The following is a 17,485-nucleotide window of genomic DNA, read 5'->3' on the forward strand; positions in this document are numbered from 1 at the left end:
GGGGCGCTGTGAGAGGCGGGCGCGGCGCTCCGGACCCGCGGGAGCGGCGATGAAGCGCGATCGGCGCGGGCGGTTCCTGGCGGCCGCGGGCGGCCCCGGTGCGGCCTCCCCCGAGCCCCGCAGGCGGCCCGCGGCCAGGGGTGCTGCGGAGGGGGAGGCCGGGCCCGAACCGACCGCGGGGTGGGCCCCGGTGGCGGCGGAGGACTCCGCTTGGGCACGGCCCGGCGGGGCGGCGGCGGAGGCAGGTGAGAGCTTGGGCGGGACTGGGCCCCCAGGGTGGGGGGGATTCGGGGCGGTGGGGGTACGGAGGCGGCGAGGACCTCGGGCGGCACGGAGCTCCCGTGTGCGGGGTCATAGGGAGCAGAGCTGAAGGCCTCAGCCCCGCTCCGGCTGTGGTCAGGGGCTTAAAGCGGGAGCAGGGACGGCGCTGGGGAGAAAAGCGTTGGAAGCACGCTAGGGGAAGGGACGCCCGTGGGGCTTACCTCTGCTGTGCCCACGAGCGGTCCCTGGGGCTGGGTAGCTGTGTGTGTCGTTGTGAGGAAGGAGATGAGGGCTGTGGCAGCTGGGAGTGCCCGCGCAGCAGCTGCCGTGGGGGAAGCACACGGTGAGTGCCCTTAGAGCAGGGTTTGTGGCATCTTTCTTTGCTCTGGGGCAGCAGCCGCTCCGTCCCTGGGGAAGCAGCTCCCACTTGGTGCTCTGTGTGTGGCTGTGGGACCGTTAGGGTGATGGGAGCAGTGCAGCCCAGCTCTATGGAGGCTCTGACTCGTTGAGGGTCATGGCTGCTGGCTATTGATACTTTGGAGATAATCAACAGAGAGGGAAAAGAACAACTTCAGCTGGAGGACAGTGTTGGTGGAAGCATGGGCGTGTGAGAGCCTTGAGAACACCGGAGTCAGGACTGGAACAGCTGCCCAGAGGTGCAGAGCAGGGATGTCACTGGTTTGTGGGTGGGGGTGTGGAGCCCCTGCTCTGCCACGGCTCACAGAGGTCTCCTTCCTCCTGGCTGTCCTGTGCTGGTGCCAAAGTCAACGTTTCAGAGGCAGCGTGCTGGCTTGGGTCGAGGGCTGGGCACGTTGTCTTCCAGCTCTTGGGCCACAGCTGGCTGCACGCTCCCGCAGCAGGCACCAAGCAGCTGCATCCAGTCCTTCTCTTGCAGGAGTTGGCAGAGCCCTGAGCACTGGGTACTGTCGCCTCTGCCACGGGAAGTTCTCCTCCAGGAGCCTGCGCAACGCCTTTGGGAAGGTCCCCGTGATGGGGGAGAACTCAGAGAAGCAGCGCCGCGTGGATCAGGTCTTCTTCACAGACTTCCAGCTCCTGGTGGGGGTGGCGGTGCGCCAGGACCCCGCGCTGCCCCAGTTCGTGTGCAAGAAATGCCATGCCCAGTTCTACAAGTGCCGCAGCGTCCTCAGGACGTTCATTCAGAGGGTGAACGCGTCTCCCACAGGCCACGTCAAGGCGAAAGGAAAGTACGTTGCATCTCTGTGCTCCTGGCAGTTATTGGGAGCAGTGAATCTCTTCGTGTTCAGTATGGTCCCCCTAATGCTACCAGTGCTGTTCTGGCTTTTGCAGGAGCGGTGCAGCCCCGACCCAGCCTGGCGTGGAAGGAGGTGCCTCGTGTCTGGGTGAGTAGCTGCTCGTGGAGCTGCCTCCTTTGTCCAGCAGAGAAGGGTTGGTTGTCAGGGCAGGGTGGTTCTGGTGTACATGGGGATGCAAAGAGCAGCTTTGGGGTGGCAGCAGCAGCCCGAGCCAGCTGCTGTCACACACTGGAGCTGTCAGAATGTGCTTCCAGCTGTCCCATCAACAGCAGTTTGATCATTTGATACCTGGGAAACACTGCAGGCCACGCTCTGTAGGGTGCCTCCCCTGCCTGCTGCCACCCACCTCCGTCCAGGTGTGCAGGAGGAATGGCTCTGCAGCCACTGACCCTGTGCCTGCTGTTCTCCCCTTCCAACAGTGGACCTGATCACCTCCAGCCCCCAGTGCCTGCACAGCCTGGTGACGTGGGCACACACACACGCTGGGGGCTGCCAGTCGGTGCCGAGCCTGCAGAGCGTGCTGTCCTCTGAGTACTGTGGGATCATCCGTGCCGTGTGGGGCTGCGGGGATGGGCACGACTACGTCATGGACACGGATTCTGACTGTAGTACACTGCTTGTTGACAATGCCTTGGCTGTCAAACGGGAGTGGAACAAGAGCATGGCACAGCGCTTGACGGACAACGGGGCAGACAACGTCGAGGCCGTGTCTGCTCCCAAACCCCAGCATGCTCCAGTAAGGACAACGCCTTGTCAGCAGCCTGCAAACAAAGGGACCACATCAGTGCCACTGAAGTTGGAGAATGAGCCGTCACAGAACAGGGATTCATCTCATTCTCAGCTGGACAGCACAGCCTCATTGCAGGAGAAAGCCCTGCCCCAGCCCGTGTCACCACCGAGCAGTGCCACAGGTAAGGGATTTGCCTTCTGATCTCCCCCAGGCCTCTGGGTAAGGCAGAGATCTGCCCAGGGAGCACTGCTGGGCCTGGGTGGCCCTCCTTGGGGACTGATGAGGATACTTGAACTGTGGCTCAGGAGTTCTGGTTGTCCAGAGCATTGGCTGTGATCTTGCAGAGGGAAGGGGGATGGGAGGCTTTAGTCGGGCCTGCTGTTGTGCAGCCAAGCTGCTCTCCTTGCCTTTGCACGTCATTTTCCTTTTTGATGAAGTGGTGAGATGTGGCTGTTCAGGACCACGTGGCCCTGCTCTCACCTGGGGACACACACCAGTTGAGAGGTGCAGAGCAGTCCCCAGTTCTTTGTTTGCCAGGTGGTTATTTGGGATCAGTCCAAACCCTGTGTGTGTGTCAGTGTGGGGGGTGTTTCCACACCCCACTGTGACTACAGGGCAGTGTAAGGCCCAGGAGGTGCTTCTGCCTGCACAGGCAGCCTCGCTCTTGAGCTGCCTTAATACAGGTTTGCTGCTGCATTTTTCTCTCTTTTTACATTTGGAGCTTAACACTGATTTTGAGTTGGAGAAGTTGGGATCTGTTTAGCTCTGGCAGCCGCACAGGTGCTGGAAAGAGAAAAGGTAGTTGTAACTCGCTGGGGAATGAGTCTTCTGCCTGCAGAGCAGTTGTGACTGGGAAACCAAAAGATGCATGTGGGAGCTGCAGGGTGAAGGCTCTCTGCTCCCAGAGCTCGCAAGGCATTGAGTTTGGTTTGAAGAATCGTTAACTTGTCTTGGAACACATCTTCTTTGCAGTATGAGCCATCACAAGTTAAGTGGGTGCCTTCTCAACAGCTGTCTCCAGCTTCTTGTCACTGCTTTTCCCAGTAATGTACCTTGTTCTCCTTCGTTTCCTAGGACAGTTGAGTGGGAAGCAGGTTCTGTCTCCAACGTCGGATGAGCGGGTAAAAGACGAGTTCAGTGACCTTTCTGAGGGGTGAGAGAAGAGTGGGTTTAAAATAGCCTTAATGTCTTCTTTGCGAGTGTGAAATGACCGTGGAGAGCTTCTCCACGAGCAGCCCTGAGCTGGCACTGAGCTGCAGGGTGCTTCCTCTGCAGCCATGGTGGTAGCACTCAGCTCCTTCCCTCTGCCACAAGGGCTGCACACGTGTGTGCTGTCTGGTGGCTCATGCCAGCACGGCTGGCTGCGCACTGCCCCATGCTCTGGGATGGCAGTGGCTGTGCCAGGGCAGCGTGGGCTGCTGCTCCAGGCTGGCTGCTGGTAGTGCTGGTTCCCCTCTGTGTCTCTGAGTGGTGGTGTGGGCTTGCAGGCAGGAGCTGATGCTCTGAAATCGCCCCATTTGCACACAGGGAAAGTGCAGGAAGCCCGAGTGGGGTGTGGGCAGCTTAAGTGGTTGTTCTGATCTGAGGTTTGGCTGAGCCCTCCAAATCCAGGTATTGCAGCAGGTACAGAGGGGCCGAGTGCAAACTTCCTTTGGTGTGTTGGATGGATCTGTCTGCTGTCGCACTAAAAGCACCACGTGGACCTGCTGCCTGTTCCCTGGCTTCAGGATTAACTGCTTCTTGTGTAGCTTGGGATTTAAAAGCAAACAAAAAGATGTGGTTGCTTCACATGAGGAAATACTGAATGACCTGCAGCTCAATTAACCTGTGCCAGGCATTTGTATTACACTCTTGCTCCATAAAATGATTCTTCTTAGCATAGGAAGCAGTTACAACATCACACCCTCACAGAAACAGCCATTTTTCTTCTCCTGATGGTGGTTCAGTGATTCTTACAGAGATCTAGTCCTAAAAGGACTCTGCTATTTATTGCTTTTGAGGGCTGCATTTGTCTGGGGAGGTTGTGGGGGAGGAGAACACGTGGAGCCTCAGTTGCTGTTCTGTGGGGAAGATAAACGTGCTGGAAATGAAGAACGTGTTACTGCTGCTGCTGGAGTGTCAGCCGAGTCCTGTGTTGGTAAAGGGCATCTTCTCTCTTTCTCAGAGACTTCCTGAGCGACGATGAAAATGAGAAGAGAAACGTGCAATCTTCAGATGATTCCTTTGAGCCTTACCCTGAGAAAAAGTAAGGGGCTTTCCCCTCCGTGCTGCATGGTGAGCTGAGCAGGAGGGCTGGCACACACCTCTGCTTCCCTGGGGGCAGGGTGGGCTCAGCTGGGCAGGCTCATTTTCCTGCGTGCCCTCAGTTCTCCCACACTCCTGCCTTTCTGCCCCAGTGCCCAGAATGTGTGTTCCTCAGGTTGCTCACAGAGTTAAAGTGAGGCCATGTTTCTCTTCCCCAGGCCCAGCACTCAGTATGGCACCGTGGCTTGCTTGCATTTGGCAGCATGCTCCTGTTGTTGCCAGGGCTAAGCCCCCACACCTGGCGTAACGTTCAGGGACAATTAGGCAGGAGATCTTGAATTTTCATCAGTTATTAAACAAGTGTCCTTCTTTCTTCCTGGAGGGTTTCTAACAAGAAAAGTGACAGCAAAGAAGCGAAGAAAACAAAAGAGCCCAAAGTAAGGAAGAAGCCAGGGCCAAAACCAGGCTGGAAAAAAAAAATCAAATGTGAAAGGTAATAAGGAGCAGTGTGTGGCAAGGCTGCTGCCCCAGCTCTCAGCCCCTGGCTCACAGCAAACCTCTGCTTTGCAGGGAGGAGCTGCCCACCATTTACAAGTGTCCTTACCAGGGCTGCACAGCTGTCTACAGGGGGGCAGATGGCATGAAGGTAAGTTCAGGTTTTGTTCCTTCCTGAAACCTGCAGCTCTGAGTATTACTGAACAGTTTCTGTACGAGAGGAGGATCTGTGACAGACCTGGCTGGCTCTAAGGGGAGTGCTCAGTGTAGTGATTCACCCAGGCAGTCTGTCCAGCATCCCTGGCTGCCTTCTGGGCTTCCAAAAGCAAAAGTTGCTGCTGTGTCTGAACGTGCTTCTTCTGTTCTGGAAGCCAGCCAGGGGCTTGGCAGCAGCCCTGGCAATGAGTTCTGCTGTGTCCTGTGAAGTCCCCGCTGCCAGGGATGGGTTTGGGTGCAGGACTGCTTTTTTCACAGTGGAACAGTGCTGGTGTGTGAGGCTGCCAAGATGGATGTCTCGTTTATTGTGGGCTCCAATTTCTTCTCTGTGGAGAAAACACAGCCTCAGGCTGTGCTTGTTGACCAGCAGTTAGAAGCCTCATCCTTTCTTTTCAGAAACACATCAAAGAGCATCATGAAGAAGTTCGGGAGAGGCCCTGTCCTCATCCAGGCTGCAACAAGGTGTTCATGATCGACCGGTACCTGCAGCGCCACGTGAAGCTCATCCACACAGGTGTGTCTCCACAGCTCTCCTTGCAGCTGAGGAGGGGTGTGATATGAAGTAACTCACTGTACAAGGTGTGTAGGTGCCATAGCAAGGCTCTGGGGGGCTGCAGAACTGTCTTCCCAATGCACAAGCCTGCAACATGCCTTCCTGCATGGGACTTGAGGCAGGACGAGGAACTCGGGCTCCTCTAGGAACCATGGACAGCTGCTAGTGTGTTTCACGTGCTAAGAAATGACCTCAGTTGGTGAACCTTTCCTCCCTTCCATTGCAGAGGTACGCAACTATATCTGTGATGAATGTGGGCAGACCTTTAAGCAGCGCAAACACCTCTCAGTCCATCAGATGAGGCACTCAGGAGCAAAGCCTCTCCAGTAAGTGTTACCTCATCGTGTCTTCATAGCTAAGAAAGTGCACGGGAGGAGCCAGGAAGTTCTGCTCAGCTCTTACTGTCCTTAGTGCAGTGTAATTCTGTGACACTTGAAATATTTACCCGCTTCTCCAGTGCGTGTCCCAGCTCCAGAGCTTCCCTTTGCTGAGCAAGTCTTGCCCCTTCTAGGCCTGTTCTTCAGTGTTCAGCTACAAGCAATGAGCCACAGACCTGAGGATAATGATGTTCCCTGACTTGGGTGGTTGCAGGAGGTGCTTCAAGCCAGCTGCTGAAGGCTGCAGCATTCTTCTCTTGCAGCTCCTGCCTCCTATTCAGCGCAGGCAAATGTGGGCTTAGTCACTGTGACAAACAGCCTGGGCTCAGGCTGTGGCTCTGGGCTGGGTGCTGAGCCCATGCTTTGCCTTGCAGGTGTGAAATCTGTGGCTTCCAGTGCAGGCAGCGAGCATCACTCAAGTACCACATGACCAAACACAAAGCAGAGACAGAGCTGGAGTTTGCCTGCGACCAGTGTGGGAAACGCTTTGAGAAGGCCCATAACCTCAACGTCCACATGTCTATGGTGCATCCTCTGACCCAGACTCAGGACAAAACCAAGCCCCTGGAGTCAGAGCCCGTTCTCCTCCTGAATACATCAGGGACTTCAGAAAGCCAGGCAGTAAAGCCAGAAGTGACTGCACAGCAAGAGCCCACCTGATGGGGACGGGGAAGCTCCATAGAAATCACGTGGCAGAGTGGAGATTTTTAATCTACGTTTTAGTCTCCAAAGAACTCAATGGAATTAGCTTCAGCTTGCTCAGAAAAAGCTTGTTATGCTGTGATTCTCCATGCTCACGTCTGATTCAGCAGTGTTGTACTCAGTCTGTCTAATCCAAGGGGAGTGGATGTTTGGCAGCACCCCTTTGTTGTCCCCCTTCTCCCTCCGCACACAGTTGTAGAAACAAAGTTGGCCCACAACTGTTCCCACCCTGCACAAGCTGCTGCCTGTTCACAACTGCCCTCGGGTGGCTGGAAGGGTACGTATGACAGCAGAGCAACTTAAAGCAGGCATTTTGTTTTGGAAGAAAAAAAAACAACCCAAAGCAAGTCTAAACTGAAGTTTGTAACCTACTTCTTATTGTAATAAGAGCTTCATGGTTATGCTTGTAATAAATTATTTACAAAGTAATTGGAAAAAACAGCACTAGTGGGAAAGGTAGCGGGGTGTCTTTCCCTCCACCTGCAGGCAGTGTGTTGTGCTCAGCCTGCCCTCCTGCAGCGGTGCCACTGTCACTCAGAGCAGGAACAGCTCTTCGTCCACCTCCATGGGTGCAGCAGGCTGGGAGAAGTGCTGGAGGGCAGCTCCCACCTCTGGGTCAAGTTTTTCACACGCCTCCAGTAACTGGGGAGAGAGTAAGTGGCATTAAACCTGCTCCCGTTTCCTCAAAGCAAGTTGCAGCAACACCAGATCGTTTTGCTGCCTCTCAGAAGGAGGAAGAGATGCTGATGCCAGCTCAGGCAGAAATAAGGGGCTCCTGGCAGACAGCACGGTGAGGGGGTGAAGTTCAGCACCCGTCACTTAACTGTGCTTGATATTTTCCCTAAGACTAAGCATTAAGCAGTGGGTGCAAGACTGCGTGGAAGAGTAATGGTTAATGTTGCTGAGAAAGATGGAGCCTGCAGCAGTGGGGGGAGGACAGCTGTGGCTATAGCACCCGCTGAACAGCAGGGGTCCTCCACCACTTCAGTGTTACAGAAAGGCACTGCTGCCAGGTGATGAGCAGGCAGCTCAGAGCAATAGGAGAGGAAACACTCAACGTACCAGTCCTGTGTTTGCAAAGCTCTTGGCAGGGCAGCGTGGAATTGCAGTGAGGAGGAAGCGACGGGCTGCAGAGATCACTTGTAAGGGATCCACCTGAAGAACTCAAAGACACAAGGCAGATCAAAGCCCAGAGCACTGACACCCTGTCTCAGTCCCTGCCTCCTGAACGGGAACAGGAACCGTTATGCTGTAGCTGTGGTGTAGCCACAAGTTGAGCAGATCTCTCAATCGATGGCCACATTCATCCTAACGACCCGTGCAAGACAGCAGTGAGACATCTTGGGTTTCAGGCACCAGCACCTGCAGGCTTCTCTCTGCCTCAAGCTGTGAGCGAGCTGCGTGCCTGCAAATGCAGCTCCACAGGATACCACTACTCTGTACAGAGGGATGCTGCAAGTGGTGTCAGGATTGGATCACAAATACCATTCAGAGTTAGGAGAAAAAAGAGACTGAGCTTCACCCATGGGGCCTGGGCCTTGTCCTACCTGATCAGGCTGGGGCAGATCTTTCCCTTCCACGAAGAGCTGAAGCAGCTGGATGTAGAGACTGAGCGCCACGTAAAGGAACAAGTGCTCTCTGGTGAGCAGCTTGTGGTGAAAGCCAGGGGTAAGGCTGTGGGAAATCACACACACACACCAGCTAGTCGGTGCTGGTGCCATGTTAGGCTCAAACAGAAAGACACAGGGCAAATACAGCTAGAGCTCCTGCCACCACTCATCCTACAGGTCCCATTTTGTGCAGGGCTACCATGTGAGAAGGCAGCCAGGGGCACTTCTGTTAGAAGCACAGAGATGAAGGGAAACTTCTAGCACAGGACACAGGGGCTCTTAAACAGCAGTCCTGCTGTGATGCAGTATTCTCCCCAGCACGGCTAACACAAGAGCCTGGCTCAGCAGCAGGCCAGCTGCAGTCACCAAACACAACCTCCCCCACAAATCTTCCTCCTGAAACCAGCAGGGCAGTACCTGTAGAAAGCAACAGGCATGAGGAGGCTGTGACGGTCCGAGGCTGCCCTGTGCAGGACACGGTATTTTCCAGAGCCTGCAATAGTCAGAGAAAAGCATTAAGTACCTCCAGTGGTCCTCTGCTACTTAATGAAGGGTGTGCACAGCTTCTTCCCAGCGTGCAATAAATCCTAACGCTGGGTGCAGTGACCCTGGGAGAAGGAAGCTGTTCCCTCTTAGGAATTAGGCTCCTAATTACCAGCCAGGTCTCCATACTGAGGAGCAGAAGCAGCTTTCGCTGAATATGTTTTTTTCCATGCAGCTCACTAAGGCACCAGGGTTCCTTCTTACAAGCACGTTCATTAATCAAAGAGACAGAGCATTACTGGCTGGCTCTAAACCTCTCACCCCTTGGAGGAAGACTCGCTCACCTTCTTCTGCTGACTGGAAGAGGAGTGGCCAGGACATGTCCCTCTCTTCCAGGCACTGCAAGATCTCCAGGGACCATTCCAGAGATGTCTGAAAATCCACACCTTCCTGGGTGTCAGAAAGGACAGGTCGAGTTTCTCTTAGGTTTTAATTATATCGAAGCATAAAAGTTTCAGTAAGAGATGATGCACGTGAAATGCTTTAATAGAAGACATCTGTGAATTGAGCCCAAGCCTTTCTCCCCACCCGGAGCCTGGGCTCCTCCCTGGGCAGTCAGGCACTTCTGCAGTGCAGGAGGCTGCAGCAGCACAAACCAAGTGGCAGCACAGCTCCCTTGAGCACGATTTGCAAAAGCAGAGGATGTAGTATTGATGAGCAACCAGCTTGTCACCAGCATGCTTCCCAGCTTTGCCCTGGAGAGGCACCCTACATTCTGCATCTACCCCACCCTGTTCCCCGGAGCCAACTTCCCCCCTCTAACCCCTCTAGTGACAGTTGAGAGCTTTCTTGCATTACTCATTTTTCTTGGAACAACCTCCCAGATCTGTTTGCTCAAGATATTTCTTTTCTCAGTGACTTCCTCCACTCCCCCAGAGAAAGGCTGAGGCCAAGTGATTATTTTTAACTTGAGCCTGCTCCCTGATCCAATCTGTTAGCTGATGACACAAACGGTTGCACTTCAAAGTGGAGAAGACTGCAAAAGGGACAGAAACACACATTCATAGGCAGGAGAATGCTTAGGGTAAGAGCTGCTGAAAGAGACTTCTTGTCTTTGCTCTTCCTTTTTACAGCACTAAATCATTAGGACATCCATGTTTCTCCTTGCTGCAGATCCAGACTGGGGAAATGGGGAAAAGCGTCTCACAACAAAGGTGAAATTCACAGAAACCAAGACATAGATATGAGATTCCAGCACTACCTGGGAGGTGTGAAGCACGAGCAGGGAACTGACAACAGTAAGCTGTTCAGGAAGAGAAAGGAAAGCTACTGTAGAGAAAGGGAAGATAACATCAGGCAGGAAAACACACTTTCCATCTGATATGAACAGAAGGGCTTTCAGCAGGCTCTGTCTGGGCTGCTGCAGATCCCTTCCTTCTGGCAGAGCAAGCTACCAGCCTTCAGAGTATCGTACAAAGCATTTTTAGGCAGCAAACCAAGCTGATCAGATGTATTTAGTGTCATGAGAATCCCCTAAAGGCTGAATTTACCTTTGCTGCTATTTTTGCTGAGATTAAATCCATGAGTGAGAAGAACAGCAGAGAAACAAGAAACTGCAAGGAAAAGAGAGTGTCTGTTAGTTGTATCTGCGTGATGACTCAGAACTCACACTTTCCAGTCAGGAAATAATGTTTCACCAAGTGAAATTCAGCATTCCCAGGATGGACACAGATGAACTATAAAGCACTTTGAGATGTCACCAGGTAAAGTCAGCATGTTTCAAGACAGACTGGGGCCTGACTTGGTTCACTGCTTCTCAGGTGAAACCCCACATGAAAGCAAGTAAATCAGACCAAAAATGGCACGTTCTCCCAGATACAGGGAAAAGCTAAGTGAGCTACCCCAAGTGTAAATCTGGAAGAGAACTAATCCTAGCCCACAGCCTGCATGCCACCAGGAGATGCTGTGCAGCTTCCCACCTCAGAAAGAGCCCTGTGATCCTGTCCTGCCACATGTCTCTGCTTTTCTGGATCCCTACCAAAGTAGTTTTGTGGCCCTGGAAAGTTAAAGTAACACTTTTATTTGTGTCACCCATTGAGTTGTAAAACTGAACCTCCTTTCTTTTCCTTTTGCCCTCTGAGAAGGGAGGGGACAGAGCCAGACAGCACAGCAGGACTGCACGCACACACACAGCAGAGAGGTATTACACTCCAGGTCTTCCCAGTGTCCTCCTCCTATCTTAAGGCAGATTTTTAAGGTGGGAGCTGCCATTATTTCACCTGTATTAAATGCATGTATCACCTCGGTGAGATCAGATTCTGATTAATAGTTTTTGGATCTGGTGCAGTATCAACAATGGTGGATTCGATCCCACAGCAAGAATTGCTCCTACCACAACTCTTGCCCCAAGGATTATAACTTCAGAGTAAGTAGTAAGGCACAGGTTCTGCATAAACAAGATTTGCCTGGGCATTTCTCTATACAGACATTCCCCATACTGAGCTCTGGTCCCTGCTATCTTCTCTAGATCAACACACACAGCTGCCAGAACAGCAGCCCAACTTCCTTCTCAGCAGAAGGCTTCAGGGAATTCAGGTGCACAGAGGCTGCAATGGCAGATGCATTTCCTGGAGCAGAACTGAAAATCTCCCAGAAGTCTGTTCCTAGGATTCCCAGCACATCTTCCCAGAGCCCTCAAAATGCACACAATGTCCAGAATGAAGATCAACGAGGATTGCTTCTTTGTCAGAGTGATCCTGGTAGGACATGGACAGAACTCTCCTCTCTGCAGCACTCTCTGTTTTTTAGAGTGGCTTTTAAACAATCTCCAGTGACTTCACAGAGAAGCTAGGATCTGAGTGAAAAGTTTAAACAACTTTGCCCGTAGGATAAATATTTAGCACCTGATAATTTACAGCTACGTTCTACCAACAAGCCGTCAGCAAGCTTTCACAACAGGGTTTAACTGAGAAGCAGTATTCCAGGTAAGAACATTCTACTTCTAGTTTTCAAGTGTGCAGAACAGCAGACATTTAAAATGAGTCCAGTCTTGCCTGCTCTGTGTCAGTTCCCAGCCTCTTCAGTGCGTTTCTCTCTCTTCCACGCTGTGACTGCTGTTGAACAGTGCAATGGAGGAAGGCAGCAGAAATCCAAGGAGGGCCAGAGAAAGGGAAAACCTGTCCTGAAGAAAGGAAGCTAGGGGACAAAACCAGCATGCCATGGTTTGAGAGAATCACAGCTGAAAACGAGGAAGGGATTCAAGTTTGGTGAAGTGCTTAAGGTTGTGACTGGGCCAAAGGGAAAACATTTTTTTCCTCCCCAACCTTCTCCCTGTTGCTGAATGCTATGTGGAGATTGTTCGGAGAAATTAAAACCAAAACTCTAGCAACAGACAGCAGCCTCCCAAAATCTCCCTTATCACAGGTTGGGTGGGTAACTAGTGACCTCTATACGATACTATGGAATGCTTACTGCCTGCAACGGTCCACAAGGGGATTCTTATATGGGATTTGCAGCTTTAGGTGAAAAGCTGCAGGATGCTGAACAGACAGCAGATTTACCACAGGGGAATGATGTGGAGAGGGAAGGATACAGCTGAGGAGCAATCAGCAGTTTCAGGAGACCTGAAATCCACCACATCCAGGGAGTGAAGGGTGTGGCTGATTGAACAAATGACTCAACAGTGTACTAAAGGCTGTTTCCAGTGTTAGTCTAACAAGGATTCTGCCTTCCAGTCTCTAAAAAGATTCTCTTTTCCTTATGGTGAAACACTCTGACCCATATTACACAGAAGGCCAGACTAAATGATTCTAGCGACCTATTCTGAGTTTGAACTCTACAAAGGAATCTGTATATAGCTGCCCTACAAGCCTCAACCCACGTTAGCATTTCTTCCTTTCTGCCTGCTGAAATCCAAGCCTGTCTCAGAGAACAGGCTTCCAGGGAGCCTGCCCATCACAGCAGGTCCTCCTGCCTGCAGATCAGCGTTCAGGTTCCTCATACGCACCCCACTGCTGAGGACTGGCATTCCCTCAGTCTCTCCAGTTCTTCTGGAAGTGGAGCACCAAATTGTCTCTTCCACTGACAGCACAGCACTGGCTCCAACTGTGGCCACCAGAGCTAGGAAGAAAGCCAGAATCCAGCAGTGTTAGCAGCAGTTTAGTAGCTGTTTGCAGTAGTACGTGCAAGCTACCTCTGCCAGGTAATGACAGACAGGTTTTTTTCTCCCCTTAATGTAGAAGCCCAAAATGTACACAGACACACACAATAAACACGAGAAGTTTCAAATCTTGGAAATGCAAAGTGGGTCATCTGTGACAGTTTGTACCATGGGGCAGGACCCACTGTTGTAAAGGAGCTCAAAGCTCGCCATGGGGATGTTCACTTAGCAGATGCAACAAAAACAACTGCCCCCGTGTAAGACAGTTTGTAAAGAGTAACATGGGGAGAAAAAAATAGTGCTTTACAGAATGTCAGGTTGCTTGGCATGTACTACTACCCCCCTCCTATCTTCTCACTCTTAAACTCTGTTCCTCCATCCCACTTCTGCATGTCCAGAGCTGGGACTGGAGATGCTGAGGGTACTGAAACACTCTGCATTATTCCAAAGGCACTAAGAATTACCCCTCACTTCGCAGTTTACTTTAAATGGAGTTAAAAGTTACACTGAATACACATCCAACATTAAAATAAGGACAAAGCGTGAACAGTTACCGCTGCAGAGAGCAGCACAATGGGACACCTGGTCTGACACGATCTTAGAACATCATTGACCCCTTCTGCTGATTCTTCACAGTCCGAGCTGGCACTGAGCAGGCCCTGCGTGAGGATATATGACAGGATGACTGCACACGTTTGCTGCTTTGAAGTACCTCCCAAACCCACATGTTAACTAATCAAAGATAACTGTAGGGGTCAGCATGGCCCTGCAAAAGAAACACACACCCAGCACAGCTTCTTTCCACCACCAGCTTTGCTGCACTGTATTACAATTAGTCACCACCATTCGTTCCTCCTGCCAATTTGCTTCACTCCCCTGGACTACTGCTCTTCTTTTTGCGGTTTACACCAACAATTCTCAGCACAGCTGTGCAAGTGGCACACCTCCTTGCTAAGAATAGCACGCAGGCAGGTATCCCAGTAAAGAAACTGCTCTGGCTGGCAGGGACAATAGAGCAGAATGACAAAGGCAGCACTCACCCTGAAGAAGTGGGCGGTGATGTCGTAGGAAAGGGCATACCCCCTGGAACAGATGTTCTTCTGCAGCAAGATGAGAAAAGGGAGTTTCTCATTCCTTCATTCGTGAAATACAATTCTCTCCGAGCAGAATCCTCTGGCACAGAATCACCCTGGGAGACCCCAGCTATCAGCTCGGGTTACAGAAATCTTTCCTCTGTCATCACTGAGCTTCGCAGTCCCAGCACAGCACACGCTGTGCTCAGCAGAAGCACTTGGATTAAGGGTTTCAGAACGAGCAGCAGTAGCTGGCTGTGCCTCAGGGCTTGAAAATGCTGTCCATCAGGACGAATAAATAGAAGTGATAACTATCCTGAGCACAAACAATGCTCTGCAAGACCCCAGAAAGCTACAGGGATGTTTCTGAGCATTTCTCGAGTTATTTTACAGAAAACACTGGGCTAGAGCTCACTCTGCACTGCACGAGTCAGTTGAGTGACAAAGAAATTGGAGAAGAGCTCTTGCTCAGCCCCTTTCTTCTAGACCTCCACGCAGCTCACTGCCCACAGACCCGAAGAGCAGATGGTGCAGAGGCCTTTATCTGAGGGTGATGTGTCCACAGAGAGAGATCCCCAAGGCTGCTGCACACACTCACTCACCACCAGAGAACTACACAACTAGAAAGGACACTTCCACTGCTCCACAGCAGGCTAAGCCACTGCCAGGCCAGTCAGTGATCAACCACTGGTGGCTGCAGTCACTGATGTGCTGGTTGGCTCTACTCCAGGTTTGCTTACCTCCTGAGGCTTCTCTCTCTCTAGCACAAAATGCCTATTGCAATTCCAAACAAATGAACCCAGAAGCCACCCCACACTAGGCAGTGTCTCAGGGACCTCTGCACAGTAAGGGGCTGGAAAATCTTGAGCATAAGATGAAATTCCCCACATTCAGATGTATGTTAAGTTGTCTGCATCTTTGCTTCTGTCCTAAGCATGAGCTTAAGGTCTCTAGCAAGAGCATCCGCCGTCAAGAAGGGATTATCTGGCTAACCACACATACCAGCTCTGAGTTTACATAATGAAAGAAATCTTCACAGTCCAAAATGGTTTTCTTTCCTTTTTGACAAGTCACGATCAGAGCAGATGCAGGGAGCCCCACCAGAATCCTGAGACAGGGAAGAGAGAAACAAAATCAGAGCCACCATCAAGATCTGAGTCCATGCTCTCAGAGCACGTGACTTTGATATTTGGGGCAGTTTGTGAGTTTGTCAAACACAACAGATCTCAAACATCTCGACAGAAACCGTACAAGGAATTTTTCTGGTTGCCCAAAAAAGAACCTGCATTTCAGTAAGATACACAGTTACAATCTCAAAGATATTATCAATGGCTCAGAAATGGAAATTCACTCTTATCTTAGAGCAGCAAGTGATATAAGAACGATTAATGCAGGTGGTGGCATTAAAGTGTCACTGGCTGTAAACAGAGTCCACAAACATGCGTTGGTCTTGGAAATCCAGTCCACCTAAAGGGATAACTTCAAGCCCAGCATGGGACACAGAGGCATTTGAACTATGTGGGTGCTTGGGAATAACTGTCCCTTGCCTATTTGCCACCAGGATGCATAGTGTCATTTATTTTCACATGCTGTGGGCTCTGAAGGGAGGCTACCCAACTGTGCAAGTGCACAGCTTAATACACAACACATTCGTTTAAGGTGCTCCCAGCCATTCAGGTCTGCATTTACCTTCTGTGCAGCAGCAGCTCCTGCTGCCTCCACAGCTGTTCACCCAAAGCAGAACCATGGTTTCTGTCTTTCAGTCTTTCCTGGAGAATCTCAAACAGGAAATGTCTCTTGGCATCTGAGCAGCCAGAAAATGGCCTTCGCCTACATCCCAGCTCCAGAACCATCTCCTGTACAAGGCAGGGTAAGGGGAAAACAGTGTTTGTCAGGGCTGCACACTAGTTTGCACTCAAGTCCTCTATGATACAAAGAATATAACTGAATGTCAGTCTTACGTATACTGACATAATAGAAAAATCTTTGGGCAAATTCAAGGACACAGATGCACATCAAAAACTGAGTATTAACTGAACTCACCTGCAGCTTGCAAAGAATATCAGGACTGACTGACTTCAGGTGGCCACAACTACCCAGGTCCAACCTGAAATTAAGAGACACAGCAGGTAACTACCCCTGTTCACCCAGAAGGAGAACATAACTCAAAATCGATGGCCTCACACAAGCACAAAGCTCAAACGTTAACGTTATTTGAATAGGCTGTAGATGAGACAGCAACTCTCCTCTAACCTTCCTTCCTTATTTCCTAGCTTCAGCCACTTCCTCGAGGGCACTGACACTTGTCTGGCCAAACAAATACGAATACAAACTCAACTTAAAAGAGACACACAGACTACGGACTCTATCTGTGACTTCAGATCCAGACCTCTGTCACCTAAAGCAAGATTCTTATGCAAAGACCAGTGAGTCACGCAGAGCCACCTCCCAGCTTTCATTTGCAGCCCGACCTGTGAGAAGGGAAATCTCTTCCATCAGGAAAATATGTCCCCATGAAAGACACAAGCTGACAACTCCTGGTTTGCCTGGTCATTAGCAGAACCACTGCTCCTGCACAAATGCAAGTCGTGGTACAGAATACCTTTGCAAGAAATCCAGAATGCAATTGATAATGATGGCACATGCCTTTCCCAGGTCTCCATCACAGCCACCAGAAGCAGAAGGTGCTGGAAGATACCACTGATAGATAGCCCAGTAATGGAAATCCTGCCTGCAATATTGAAAAGAAGATAGGGAAACTTTAAAAGCCATAATAGATTATTATTATTTTTTAAGCTTACTGTAAAAGGAAGCTCATCCACCAAGTTAAGTGCTGTAACAGTCACAAGCACCACATGTCCAGATGTGAGCTCTTTCTTGCTGCTGGGAACAGGGAGGTTTGATGAAAAATAACTTGCAAGGACTGTATATGCAGGCTAAAGGATATATTGGTGAACTTCTCAAGTTAAAACACACACCTCACCCCAGCACTGCCTGAGCTTCGAAATTCATTGCTTTAGCCTCTAGAAGAGGACAGGCATTTGTGTCCCACATTGCTCATTTACTTTGTCGTTAATCTCCCTGCATTAGATTTCCTAATTTGAGTGGGAAAGGCTCTTGAAGTAGCCCTGCTTTAAGAGAACACCTCTGCAGTTACCTTTCTGAAGCAGAAAGAACATCCTTTCCAGGGTGCATTTCTAGTTCCAACAGCAGCCACTCTCTGAAAGATAACTGGAGGGAAAAAAAGCAATTTAGATAAGAGATCACACCCAGACACAATCCAGTGCAGATTAAGAGACATTAAACTG

General features: G+C 51.0%; 2 protein-coding genes across 3 annotated transcripts in view; one reads left to right on the top strand and one right to left on the bottom strand.

Annotated features, from left to right (window-relative positions):
- Positions 1-49: 49 nt before the first annotated feature.
- ZNF276 (zinc finger protein 276) lies at positions 50-7,341 on the top strand. Of its 2 annotated transcripts, none has more exons than XM_065745325.1 (11): positions 50-245; positions 1,157-1,466; positions 1,570-1,622; positions 1,955-2,446; positions 3,340-3,418; positions 4,430-4,510; positions 4,892-5,002; positions 5,080-5,155; positions 5,617-5,734; positions 6,000-6,099; positions 6,525-7,341. In XM_065745325.1, the coding sequence occupies exons 1-11, from the start codon at positions 50-52 to the stop codon at positions 6,808-6,810; spliced, it is 1,902 nt and encodes a 633-aa protein (XP_065601397.1). In that variant the 3' UTR covers positions 6,811-7,341. The 2 variants fall into 2 exon arrangements, with proteins under 2 accessions (XP_065601397.1, XP_065601398.1); XM_065745326.1 differs by having other exon boundaries at positions 1,160-1,466.
- Positions 7,342-7,361: 20 nt separating this feature from the next.
- The window catches only part of FANCA (FA complementation group A), a 33,865-nt gene continuing 23,741 nt past the window's right edge, over positions 7,362-17,485 (bottom strand). The window contains exons 29-43 of the mRNA XM_065745317.1: positions 17,335-17,408; positions 16,780-16,908; positions 16,221-16,284; positions 15,867-16,033; positions 15,180-15,285; positions 14,145-14,204; positions 13,659-13,763; positions 12,952-13,064; positions 11,999-12,140; positions 10,496-10,558; positions 9,290-9,395; positions 8,880-8,955; positions 8,400-8,526; positions 7,915-8,007; positions 7,362-7,494 (exon numbers count right to left, since the gene is read on the bottom strand). Coding sequence (XP_065601389.1) covers positions 7,387-7,494; positions 7,915-8,007; positions 8,400-8,526; positions 8,880-8,955; positions 9,290-9,395; positions 10,496-10,558; positions 11,999-12,140; positions 12,952-13,064; positions 13,659-13,763; positions 14,145-14,204; positions 15,180-15,285; positions 15,867-16,033; positions 16,221-16,284; positions 16,780-16,908; positions 17,335-17,408 — 1,533 coding nt within the window. The 3' untranslated portion in view covers positions 7,362-7,386. The remainder of the gene's footprint in view (positions 7,495-7,914; positions 8,008-8,399; positions 8,527-8,879; positions 8,956-9,289; positions 9,396-10,495; positions 10,559-11,998; positions 12,141-12,951; positions 13,065-13,658; positions 13,764-14,144; positions 14,205-15,179; positions 15,286-15,866; positions 16,034-16,220; positions 16,285-16,779; positions 16,909-17,334; positions 17,409-17,485) is intronic.

This window comes from Cyrtonyx montezumae, unplaced genomic scaffold (genome assembly GCF_038088225.1).
Source record: "Cyrtonyx montezumae isolate F1298 unplaced genomic scaffold, pur_monq_1.0 scaffold_35, whole genome shotgun sequence".
NCBI lineage: Eukaryota > Metazoa > Chordata > Aves > Galliformes > Odontophoridae > Cyrtonyx > Cyrtonyx montezumae.

Coding starts and splice junctions, on each gene's coding strand:
- ZNF276 (XM_065745325.1), top strand. CDS start 50: ATGAAGCGCGATCGGCGCGGGCGGTTCCTGGCGGCCGCGGGCGGCCCC. Junction 2,447..3,339: donor ACCACCGAGCAGTGCCACAG/GTAAGGGATTTG, acceptor TTCGTTTCCTAG/GACAGTTGAGTGGGAAGCAG. Junction 5,003..5,079: donor AAAAAAATCAAATGTGAAAG/GTAATAAGGAGC, acceptor TCTGCTTTGCAG/GGAGGAGCTGCCCACCATTT.